General features: G+C 40.7%; 1 protein-coding gene across 3 annotated transcripts in view; it reads right to left on the bottom strand.

Moving 5' to 3' along the window:
* Window positions 1–5,699: 5,699 nt before the first annotated feature.
* tcaim (T cell activation inhibitor, mitochondrial) overlaps window positions 5,700–11,297 on the bottom strand; it is a 25,746-nt gene continuing 20,148 nt past the window's right edge. For 2 of the 3 annotated variants that reach the window (XM_046044594.1, XM_046044593.1), the window contains 4 exons: window positions 8,628–8,719; window positions 8,310–8,542; window positions 8,079–8,210; window positions 5,700–7,066 (listed from right to left, as the gene is read on the bottom strand). In XM_046044594.1, the coding sequence (XP_045900550.1) occupies window positions 6,841–7,066; window positions 8,079–8,210; window positions 8,310–8,542; window positions 8,628–8,719 (683 nt within the window). In that variant the 3' untranslated portion in view covers window positions 5,700–6,840. The remainder of the gene's footprint in view (window positions 7,067–8,078; window positions 8,211–8,309; window positions 8,543–8,627; window positions 8,720–11,297) is intronic. The other variant, XR_006824393.1, reaches the window with a different exon arrangement.

The raw sequence follows: 11,297 nt of genomic DNA, 5'->3' as shown, positions 1-11,297 counted from the left end.
ATGAAAGGTTTTTAGTCAAATTACATAAAAAATACAATACCTCGCGACGCCCGTGAAACTTTTCTCCCTGAAACAGCAAGAAGGAAGTGAACAGAGCACCTTAGTTTATCTGTGTAGAAGTAAAGTTAGCTGTCGGCACAGTGTTGGCAGCTAAAGTTACTTCTACAGGCGACACACAGCAATATAAAACTACTGTGCTGCTCTCTTTGCGTCTTTCTTGTAACGACCCACAACAAGCACATTGATGCAAACCCGTCTTACCGGCGGGATCGCAGGTGTCCTGTAGTCAGAGCTGCTGAATCACTAACTGTGTCTGAACAGGAGGGCTCGTCACGGATGAAGTCATCAGGTCAAAGGTCATAATGTGGGTCATTTTATTTACTGTGAAATTATTAATAATTTATTTACTAATAGTTTGATTCGGCAGGCCTTCACAAAAGGTCCTTTACAAATTTAAAAATTAATTAATTAATTAAATTTGTCATTGACAGAAGGGCACTTTGGGCATCAAATGGCAAAAGGGCAGGTGCTCAAGCACCCATTGCACCCCCCTCTGCACATGCATGGTTTGCCTGATAATGAAGTTTGGTATTTTTATATTTCTGAAATTGTGATCATTCCCCAAAAGCGAAGGGAGATTAGGTTTCATAGTATTTTGAGATAAATTATATACCGACACAATTACAGCTTGAGGAATTGCCTTGGCATACTGACCTCTGTTGAAAAGCTTAAATTTGGAACCAAAGTCCTCAAATGACAGAATGTTACCTGTACTGTCCAATAAGTCCATCACAGACCATATTCCTTTTTCTAGCCAAAGTGGGAAAAATATGGATTTATTTATTTAAGTAATACATACTTGCAATTCCATATAGAGGTGTTGTGAGGAGTAAAATTATGTTTGTATATCATTCTCCAATACAGTAAAAATAAATTGACTTGAAAATTGAATTGAACAGTAAAACTTGTTGATGAAACGAGGATAAATTGACAGGGAGCTTTTTTAGGTCAAAGTCACATCGAAGAAGGAAATCAATGCCTCCTACCTTCATAAAAACTTTAGTGGGAATATGAAACCAAAATAGTTTTTCGTGAATTAAAAAAGACCTTAACCCGTTTGTTTTAATAGTACCGTTAATGCACTCAATATCAATAGCCTTAAGTCCACCTTCTTCATATTCTTTAACTATTGTGCCTTTCTTAATATAGTGGGTTTTCTTTTTCCAGATATAATTGAAAATAGCTTGGTCTATGGCTTTTATTGCATTTTTAGGAAGCGATAAGGAATAGGCTGGGTAGATGAATCGAGAAATGCACTCCATTTTTGTAAGAAAAATTCTGCCTATAATAGAAATATCTCTTTGTGAGGAGTTTAAATAAGATTTGCATTTATCCAGATTATTCCAAATATTAACATTATCAAGCGAGTTCTTATCCTTAGTAATGTTTATCCCTAGGTATTTAACAGCTGATTTTACAGGGATATTATGAACTGATGTAAGGGTGGAATTGTGAACCGGAAAAACCTCACATTTATTAAGGTTTAATTTTAAGCCAGATGCTTTTGAGAAGAAATGAACTGTATGAAGAACCTTCGGAATTTGGTCACTGTCTTTCATAAATATAGTTTTGTCATCAGCTAGTTGGCTGATAGTTAGTTGTTTGTCTAGCACTGTTAATTTTTCGAAATCTGAATGTTTAACCAGAATGGAAAGCATTTCTGCTGCAGCGATGAAGAGCAGAGGAGAGATGGGGCAGTCTTGTTTAATGCCTTTGTCAATAGAAAACCTTGGAGATACACCTTGTGGTAACAATACCACATTTATAGAGTAATTTCACTATATTTTTCACCAAAATTTTCACCAAAACCAAATTGTTCTAGGGTACGAAACATAAATTGGTGTTCAATCATATCAAACGCTTTGAAAAAGTCTAGAAAAAGGATAAAACCATCATCGTTATTATAATCAAGTAAGTCAAGAACAAGGCGTATGTTATTGTGAATTGATCGTCCTTTTATGAACCCCGATTGTGTGTCTGAAATGATTTGAGTGATACCAGTTTTTAGTCTGTTTGCGTAGATATGATTTAAGATTTTATAGTCATTGTTAAGTAAGGTTATGGGTCTAAGATTGTCAATTAACTTGGGGTCTTTACCAGGTTTGGGTATGAGGGTGATGATTCCTTGCTTCATTGTAGTTGGTAGAGTTAGGGTTTCAGAAACTTCTTTTAACATATTGAAACAAAGGTCTTTCAGTTGTTCCCAGAAGTGTCTATAGAAGTTACTCGTTAGACCATCTGAACCTGGAGACTTGTCTAAGGATAAACATTTCAAGGCATTTTCAACTTCGCCCATTCTGATTCCAGCATCACATACATCTTTAAAACACTCATTCTTTAGTGAGCTCAAAGAAAGCAACAGCAGCTGTACATGAATAAGAGGAAGAGCACAATTTACTGTAAAACTGAAAGATTTCCTTATAGATCTTATTAGGATCTGTACATTCTTGGAGAAATAGGCTGAGCTCCTTTCACCCTCCTCTATCCACTTCGCTCTCGACCTGATATATGCTCCTTTGGCCTTATTAATGTAAATGCTGTCCAGTGAAGACTGCAGAAGGATCAGTTTTTGTTTGTCATCTATAGTTAATATAGGTTTATTACAAATTTTGTTGATTTACTTTACAATTGCCATTTCCCTTTTTTTACTAGCTCTGCTTTTCTTTTTTCTGTTTGATATGGAGATTTGATGTGCCTTGTATTTTAAGAATTCCCATTTCTCCCTATAATTTGTTAAGTTGCAGTCGTTATTAATATCACTGATATTACTGATATAATTTCTTGACAGAATGGTTCATATTTAAGAAGACTTACAATAGCCTTTATTCCTTTGACGTGCATTTGTAGGAGTAAGAATAAGTTTAATCAAGGAGTGATCTGTTAAAGGTGCAGTGGAAATTGTGGAATTGGTTAGACCCAGTATCTGACAGAAGCCAGAAATCTAATCTAGATTTAACCGAACCATCTGGTTTGAACCAAGTAAAGGTTTGGCTATCATTGAAATATATTACAAAACTCAAATAAAATAGGGTTTCAATGGTGCCCCTGATATCTTGAAGGATTTCTGTCAAGCCACTCATCCATCACCATATTAAAATCTCCTCCAAATATGAAATTTTCAGTTTGATATCTTTGGCCTAGATCTTTAGCAGCAATTGTCATTTCCGAAATTATTATATTATAATTATACCCATATATATTACCCAGTATATGTATCCTCGCTTATAGTTCCTACAGCAAGCCTCCTCGCTACTCGATGTGCATTTTTAGAATTGAGATGTCCTTCAAGATGGGGCCGGATGTGGCCCGCGGGCAGCCACTTGAATAGGGCTGAGCTACTCCATGCTTACCGCTTCACCTCCACTCTCCTCCTGCTCCCTCTCTCACTTGGCCCTGTCACTCTGTCCCTCTGTTTCGCTAACTCACAGCTCCTCCTCTGCCTGGCAGGGGCCACCACAGCTCTTTTACTCCTTCAAGTGTCTGTGCCCGGTGGCACACATATCGGTCTGAAGATAAGCACAGGTGGGAGACGCTGCTGGTGGTGCGGAGCCAGGAGCCGGAGACAGACACGCCCACAAACACACACAGACAGGAGATGACACAGGGGGCCTTTCTCATTTCCCAAATTTCTACCTCCTCGACCCTTGTGTCTCCGCAGAAATTTGGGAAATGAGAAAGGCACAGGGTGTTTCTGAAGTCTAGTAATCTGCATCTACGTTTCCCTCACTTGCCTCTTTTCCAAGCGTCCCGCCCACCGGGGTTGAAGAGACATGAAGAGACACAAGAAAACCAAGTGAGGAGAGAAGGAACGAGGAAATATGTTTTAGAAACAAAAATGTTTTAGAAACAACAAAAAAAATGTTTTAGAGACATGAGAGATCCTTTCCTCCAAAGCGTCATGTGAAGCGACGTCCGTTTCTGATGACTGAGGCAGCTGATCACAGCTGATCACAGCTGTCAGTCGGCTCTAACAGCTGTAGAGACTTTTGATGGAGTTTGTTTCTGCACACATTTACACTGTGTTGGTACTAATCAAGTTTCCCAGTTATCAGTGCAGAGCAGCAGGATTCTCTGTTATCTGTTTAACAAAAACCTGCACATAACTCTCTCTGACTTTAATTGTCTCCATTATAAAAGTTGATGGGAGAAATAAAAAAAAGAAAGATCTTTCTAATAAACAAATAAAGTTGTGTGTAGGGCTTTTGTTGTTCAGACCTACAATGAACTCAGATTTTAACTAGACAGTGAATCATAAATCAACTCAAATTTAAGACTTTGCACTGATGCACTTGAGTTTAATGTTATCTGTCCTGATGTATCAGATCAGTCCGATCAGCTGCAGCGTCCAATCAATATAATGGCCACCAAATAAGGGGGTGTGTCGGTCAGTAAGATTTCTGCGAAGGATGCACTGATGTATCCTTGCTCATAGCTCCTCAGAGATCGATCCTCACTCCTCGGAGCACAAATTCGAGCTTTTTATAAAACCGTGCATTAGCACAACTTCAGGTATCTTTCCCTTTATAAATCACACTCCACCTGGAAATGTGCTCATGTGGATCAGCCTCATATCCAGACCTCTTCACGCCCACATTCAGCCATAAATGGTCACACCTCATAAATATTGATGCATGTGAAAGAGCTGCTTACTGTAAATCACAGCAACAACAGAAAAGAGTTTCTGACACAGAAATTGAGGTGCTTGTGATGCTGCTGACAGAAACCCCATAGCCTAGACTACTAGTATCTGTTCCAGGATGGTGTGGCTCTGTTGGGTTGGTATGTCTAATGCTGGACCCAGTTCTGCACACAGATCCAAGTGCGCAAGGCACCGACGCTGTGGTGCAGCTAGCAGGCCACACAATCCACTGGCAGGACCGAAGCAAAAAAATCTGGTGAGAGCAAAGGAGGAGGACTTTGTATTGTACTATGTGCACAAACAGCTGAATTACTGACGGTCACTGCTCAGACCTCGCACCACTATTAAATAAATAGTTCTACCGCGTTTCCATACATGTCTTCAGATACTGCCTGCAAGTGTGCTGTTATATTATTCAAAATCCTATGGATCACCAGCTCAGCACTACAACCTGAGGTTAGCAGCTACAGACCATTGACCTACAGCCTGGATGGTTTTCTATTCTCTGCAACATGAAGCCAGCAGTTATCCAATCCTATCCAAAAATCTGACCAAGGCAGGCAGTTACCACATCAAGCTCCACATTACCACCACTGTCATATGAAATCCATTATTTTCTCCCAAATTCCTTGTTCTCCATTCAAATTTTTCTGAATTCTGTTCAATTTATATGTATGAGCAATTATTTATGGGGTCAAGTCTAGTAGAATATATACTATAATGTAGTATATTAAAAATGCTATAATACTTTGGGGGATAAGGGGCAGTTCACAATGAGTGCTTGTTTGTTTCAATACATGTATTCTGAATTGTTCATTTATTTTTATTTTCTTTAAGTGTATGTATAAGTGTCTTGAAAGATGTTTTAATGGACTGTATTGTATGTGTGTCAATGCAACTTTTAAATGCTGTTTTGCTGGCTAGAGTTGATATCTCAGTGGACGTCTTCCCGGTTAAAATAAAGGTTAAATAAAAAAAATAAAAAACACCAACACAGAGAGCAGTTTGATAGTTTATTCTGTTTGTTTGGTGAAAAAACACTCATAATGCTAGGGAAAATCCCAATCTTCATCTGGGCAGATTCCACAATATGCCCTAGATATACCTACAAGAACATTCAAGAAATATCCAAACTACAAACCATATTAAACAGAAGCATTTCAACACTGTGCTTTCCTTGAAAAAAATCAACATATAGATTAAAAATGACATTATTAAGGACAGTTTGCATGCTTCAGCAGAAGTTTGTCCCTTCTGCCATAGCAGCCCTGAACAAACTGCCTTGCAGACACTCTATGTTTCTGTGTTGCATTAGCTGTGAAAATCTAAATTCAAAATCTAAATCTATTTACAGTTCATTGTGCCTCACCCCTCTCTATGACAGCAGACTTTTCACCCCGCCTTCCGGTCTGACCGTTCTGAACAGAAAAAAAAAAGTAGCCTTTAAACACAGTCGGACTTCACTTTGTACGAACAAGTTCATTTCAAGCATGCTGAGTGGCATTGCCTGTCAAGTGTCAAGTCTGTCAAAAAGTGATAACAGGTTCTACCTTGTGTATTGAATTTAGGTCACACATTATGCCTTTACAGAACCATTATTTAATAATGTTTCAGTGAACTCCACGCAGCAACAAAAAATACTGACTTGTTCAAAGTGTGTGCATGTCAAAGCCTCAACCCTTGTCTGGAAAACAAGCTTCAGTCATATTGCACCTCTGCCACTGGTTACAAACCTTTTTGGCTTGTGACCCTTAATAGCCAAACAATGCCCACCTTATCACGGTTCAACTGAAGACTCTTTGGTTCTCAGCATCAAACTGCTTTAGAAGAAAAGCAAACCCTGGAGAAATAATAAAAACACTGTGGCAGAAATGGTCATCACCCTCAGGTTAGGAACTATGGACCTCTGCTGTCCATCTAATTCTTCTTCTATTAGGCTTTTTCAGCAAGAGGATAAAGTGCTTCTTAATTAATGAGGCCATTGGTCAGCCTGATTGAGAACTGACAGAACATATGAAATCTGTTGTGACCACCTTACATCGAACAAATGATGCCGTGAAACATACCTATTTGCTGCCTGAACGTCATAAAACTGACTTAGACTGACTCAGTCCTGCAGCTTGGGACCGTGTCACTCCAGCTCAGCTCTTCCAGTCCCAGGGGACACACAGGTCCCCATCCTGCATGACTGAGTAAAAGTGAGAAACACAGATGTGGAGGCCCTGCATGAGAGGCGAGTGTTGCTCCACTAGTCTTTTACAGCACATGATCATCTGGCTGGAGCTGACACTGGGCTCCTTGGACAGACTCCTCAGAGACAGATTCTGGAGACACAGCTTCACTATAGCCTCTTCCTCTGCCTGCAGCCTAGACACACAAAGAGGTATTAGTCAAAAGCAAAGCTGGTTAACCAGTATGGAACAAAAATAACAGCTGAAAGGACAACTTGTGATAAGGAACAGTGATCATCAAACAGTATTTTAGGGGGCTCACAAGAAGACCTCTTATTGCATTTATTTCTGTCAACATTAATATAGTTTTAAAGCTCTGCCATGGACTATGTAATTGTCAAACCCTCTGAGTGAAAGCACTGAATGGTACTAAATGGTGTCAAGGTGAATGGCCAGAACAAGTCATTCACTCAGTGGCTCATAAAATTTGTTACGGGAAGAATGTTTAAAACACAAACTCACCACATGTTTGGCAACCTTCTTATGTCAGAAAAAAGGAGGAGGAGTGTGATAACCAATGAAAAATAACTATTATATTACTATGATAAGAAAGGTCGAAGCATGTGAAATCAGAAGGGGTTCAAAATTTATATTTCACTCACTTACTGAAGTGCTGCCCAGTACTCATCTTCCAGTTACCAGTGACAGCACTGAGCACTGTTCTCCCTAAGTTAATGCACAAGCTTTGTTCATACTTAAATACAGATGCACACACGCTTCTATACATCGGGTTTCTGCGTATGCAGATGCATTCCACACATACATGCTAGAAAATAACACACCAAATCCGTCTTTTCTGCTTCTGCAAATGGTTTCCTAATGTCATGTTTTTTCTTATCTATAGATATTTTTTGTTTTAATAAATGCTCAACATTATTACTGATGTCTAGTCTTTGTTACACCGTACATCTACGAATATTATTTACCCTCCTGCCCAGTTAGTGTCAGTTCAGCACACCTACAGAGCAGCTGGCCCACACTCCTATAGCAGCCTACATTAGGCTCATGATTTATATATTAGACCCACATTTTATTGTCTTTGTTCATCATCTGTGGCGTGAAAACATCCGATTTCCACACAGAGAAAGTTAAAGTGGTTATAGTTCAGAAAGGGAAAGCCTTAGAATGAAGTGTTATGTTTGACTCACTGGTTTTTGCGTTTTGTGCGCTGTCTGGCCTCAGTGGCGTGGCTCTGGAGAAAGACCTGCAGCTTGGGAGGGTCACAGTTGGTCGGGATAATGAAGTGCCCCATCTTATGAAGACTGGGGTTTGAGCGGTCACTATGATGGACACAAACGACAAATGATGTCTTACTTAACTGAAGTACACAGCAGTGTGTCATGTGTTTGAGGCGTTCAGATGGTAATGTGACAGCATACTTCTCCAACAACATGGTGAGCCCCTGCAGGCTCCTAGGGTGCAAGCAAAGGCGTCGGGACATCAGGCTCTTGTGGAAGGTGCTGAGGGTGCTGTAGTGCTCAGTGATGGACTGGACTGGTCCCAGCCTCTCAACATGGACCACTTGAGTCCCACCCAGGAGGAGGCTGATCCTCTCCTTTAACCAGTCTGTCTGCTGCTGCAGGCTCTGGTAGCTGGGCAGCTGCTCTAGCAGCTGGAGACACACAGGCAGAGGAGGCGTCAGAAAACAAAGAACAACACAGACAACTGTGACAGCAGGAGCACTGCGGCTGCATTACTTTGGTCCACTGATGATGAACATCCATGGTTCCCAGCATGACGTGTCCAGAGGCGCTCATCCCTGACTGGTCAGCAAACACAACTGTGTGTCCTGGAGGGAAGGTGGAGGAGCAGATTAAATGGGACAGTTGTAGAAAGTGGTCCATGGGTCAAAGGGAGCTGGGAAAATTTCTCATGTGACATCAGGTACAATGTGGGTAAATGTTACATATTAAACAAAGCGATCATGCATAATGTAAAAAATAAGGTGCTGATGGCACTAAAATAATGGCATCACTGTTTCGGTTAAGGCAAAGCTGCTTGACTTGACAGGGACACTTGCCTTATTTCATGTCTTCTCAGGTGGCATGCAAATTGATGTGTTCCACTGTCATTGACAATGTCTCAATTCCCTTATTTGCTGGAGCTGCTCACCAGAAACAGAATCAGGCACCACATAACCATCGGGAGCAATTTAGGGTACAGTATCTGGTCCAAAGACACAATAACATGAAGACTGGAGAGGCCAGGAACCACCGACCTTCTGATAAGTGGATGACCTGCTTTATGAGCCACAAACCTTTATCTATAGTTTTATTGCAAGTCACCAAGAAAAAGGAGATTTGTGTGCAGTACAAAAACTTTAGAGACTGCTCAATTGCTGGAATCTGAAGTTCTGCCACAGGTGAGATTCTTCCTAACTAATAGTGAAATGGCTGTGACATATGTTACCGTTAATCAGTTAAATTAAATAGCACAGACTCTGTGGAATGTAAATAATTTCTATTAGTATAATATTCTAACATTAAATTAAATCTAATTTCATAGGTAGGCCCACTGTTAGCAGTGCGGCAGGTCAGCTGCACTAGAACTTATGTTGTTAAAGTCAGCTGTTAGTTTAATGTTACTATATTACTTACATAATCTCAGCATATTCAGGACATTTTCTCTATATTTTATACTACATAGTTTACCGCTAGCTTAGGCCTATTATGAATATTCTTCCATCCATCCATCCATCATCAACCGCTTATCCTGCATACAGGGTCGTGGGGCCTATTATGAATATATATAATATAATCAAAAACTACAATACAGTACCATAAAATCAAGCTGTGTGTGTGTGTGTGTGTGTATACAAATCAAATCCCTCTTCTTCAGCTCTGAGTAGGCCTATATCTGGTTCAGCTTCCCCTGTGCTGGACCCTCTTACAGCTACATATGCATGAGAAGAACATCAGTAATAAATATGACTAACAATAATCCATTGTCTAATTCTGTCTCGACAGATTGCCTACTCAGCCCTTCACACTGCCCCTGTCCCTGTTTTTTCTGGTTGCATTGTCTTTCTCCTCCTCCTCCTGCGACTCCTGCTGCACCTCCTGCAGCTCCCCCTCTTCCTTCTCTCCCTCCTCATCAACATGACTGTGGTCATCATCACCCTGTCTATCTCCATCACCTTCAATAATACTTTTTTTTTTGTCCTCCACTGATCTTAAGGTCAGTGGAGGACAAAATAAATAAATAAATAAATGAATAAACTGTATCATTGCTGAAGCACCCCTAAAAATGGTCTAAAATCGCCCCTGCCCTACCTGCTGTGTGGCTAAAACTGGCACTGCGTCCTCCATGAGCCTTCAGTAATCTTCTTTTAGCTCCAGGGTCTTAGGAGTATCTAGCGTGGTGACAGTCCCATTGCATAGAACAGAAACCACAGCCCATCTCTGCTCCACTAGGTGGCCGAACATGTCACAAAATCACAAATTCCATCGAGTCTTGGTGGACTGGATGAGTCGGTGGAGTGGCAGTGGCAGTTCCACTGGCTGTAGGGCCTTTGTGGCGACAGTGCTATGTTTAAAGTGGCTCACAAGCCTGCCAGCCGCAGAGATTACCTTTTTGAGATAGACGGCAAATCTGTTGTTGATGGCAAGCTGAAGTGTATGTGCAAATCAATCCACCGAGTACCAGGTCACTCTGATGGGGTCGTTTCCTGCTGTGATGTTCCTCGCGTTCCACCCCCTAATTGGCTGCGCTAGCATCTCTGACTTAGCATTGTTGTACCTGTTCTCAATGCGTGAGGTGATGGTGCCTCGAGATAGGATATGATACGCTGGTTCAAGCAGATGCATAATTCCCTGAAATCCTTGGCCATCAACCATACTGATTGGCATCAGGGTTATTTTTTCTGCCTCCTGTGCGTTGCAGTTCTTCCTGCATTCTGGAGACATTTTCAGCTCCAATTTAAATTTATTCATTTAGCTGACGATTTTATTCAAACCGACTTCCGTGCAAACATTGTAGTGATGGTGGGTTGGTGCTGCTGGTACGAGGAGGATACATCCAACACACTCAAATGAACATTGTTCAAGTGGTAGAGCATTGGTGTTGTGTATTTGAAGGCAGAATCACAATATGTGTATTTTCTGTTTTTTTGTTTTTGTATTTTTTCTGAGATTTCTGAGGAAGTCCAACATCCAACGTCCAACAGTTTGCTGATCAGCTTCATGAGGAGATTGTGTTGAATACTGAGCTGAAATCCATAAACAGCATTCTGATGTAGGTGTTGTTTTTCTCAAGGTGTGTGAGGGCTGAGTGGAGGACAGTGGAGATGGCATCCTCTGTGGATCTGTTGGTTCTGAAAGCAAACTGGTGAGGGTCCAGGCTGGCTGGGATGTTGTTCTTTATGTGCT

This window comes from Micropterus dolomieu, linkage group LG03 (assembly GCF_021292245.1).
Source record: "Micropterus dolomieu isolate WLL.071019.BEF.003 ecotype Adirondacks linkage group LG03, ASM2129224v1, whole genome shotgun sequence".
Classification (NCBI taxonomy): Eukaryota; Metazoa; Chordata; class Actinopteri; order Centrarchiformes; family Centrarchidae; genus Micropterus; species Micropterus dolomieu.
Note: the sequence above shows the minus strand (reverse complement) of the source record. Positions and strands in the feature narration are given on the sequence as shown.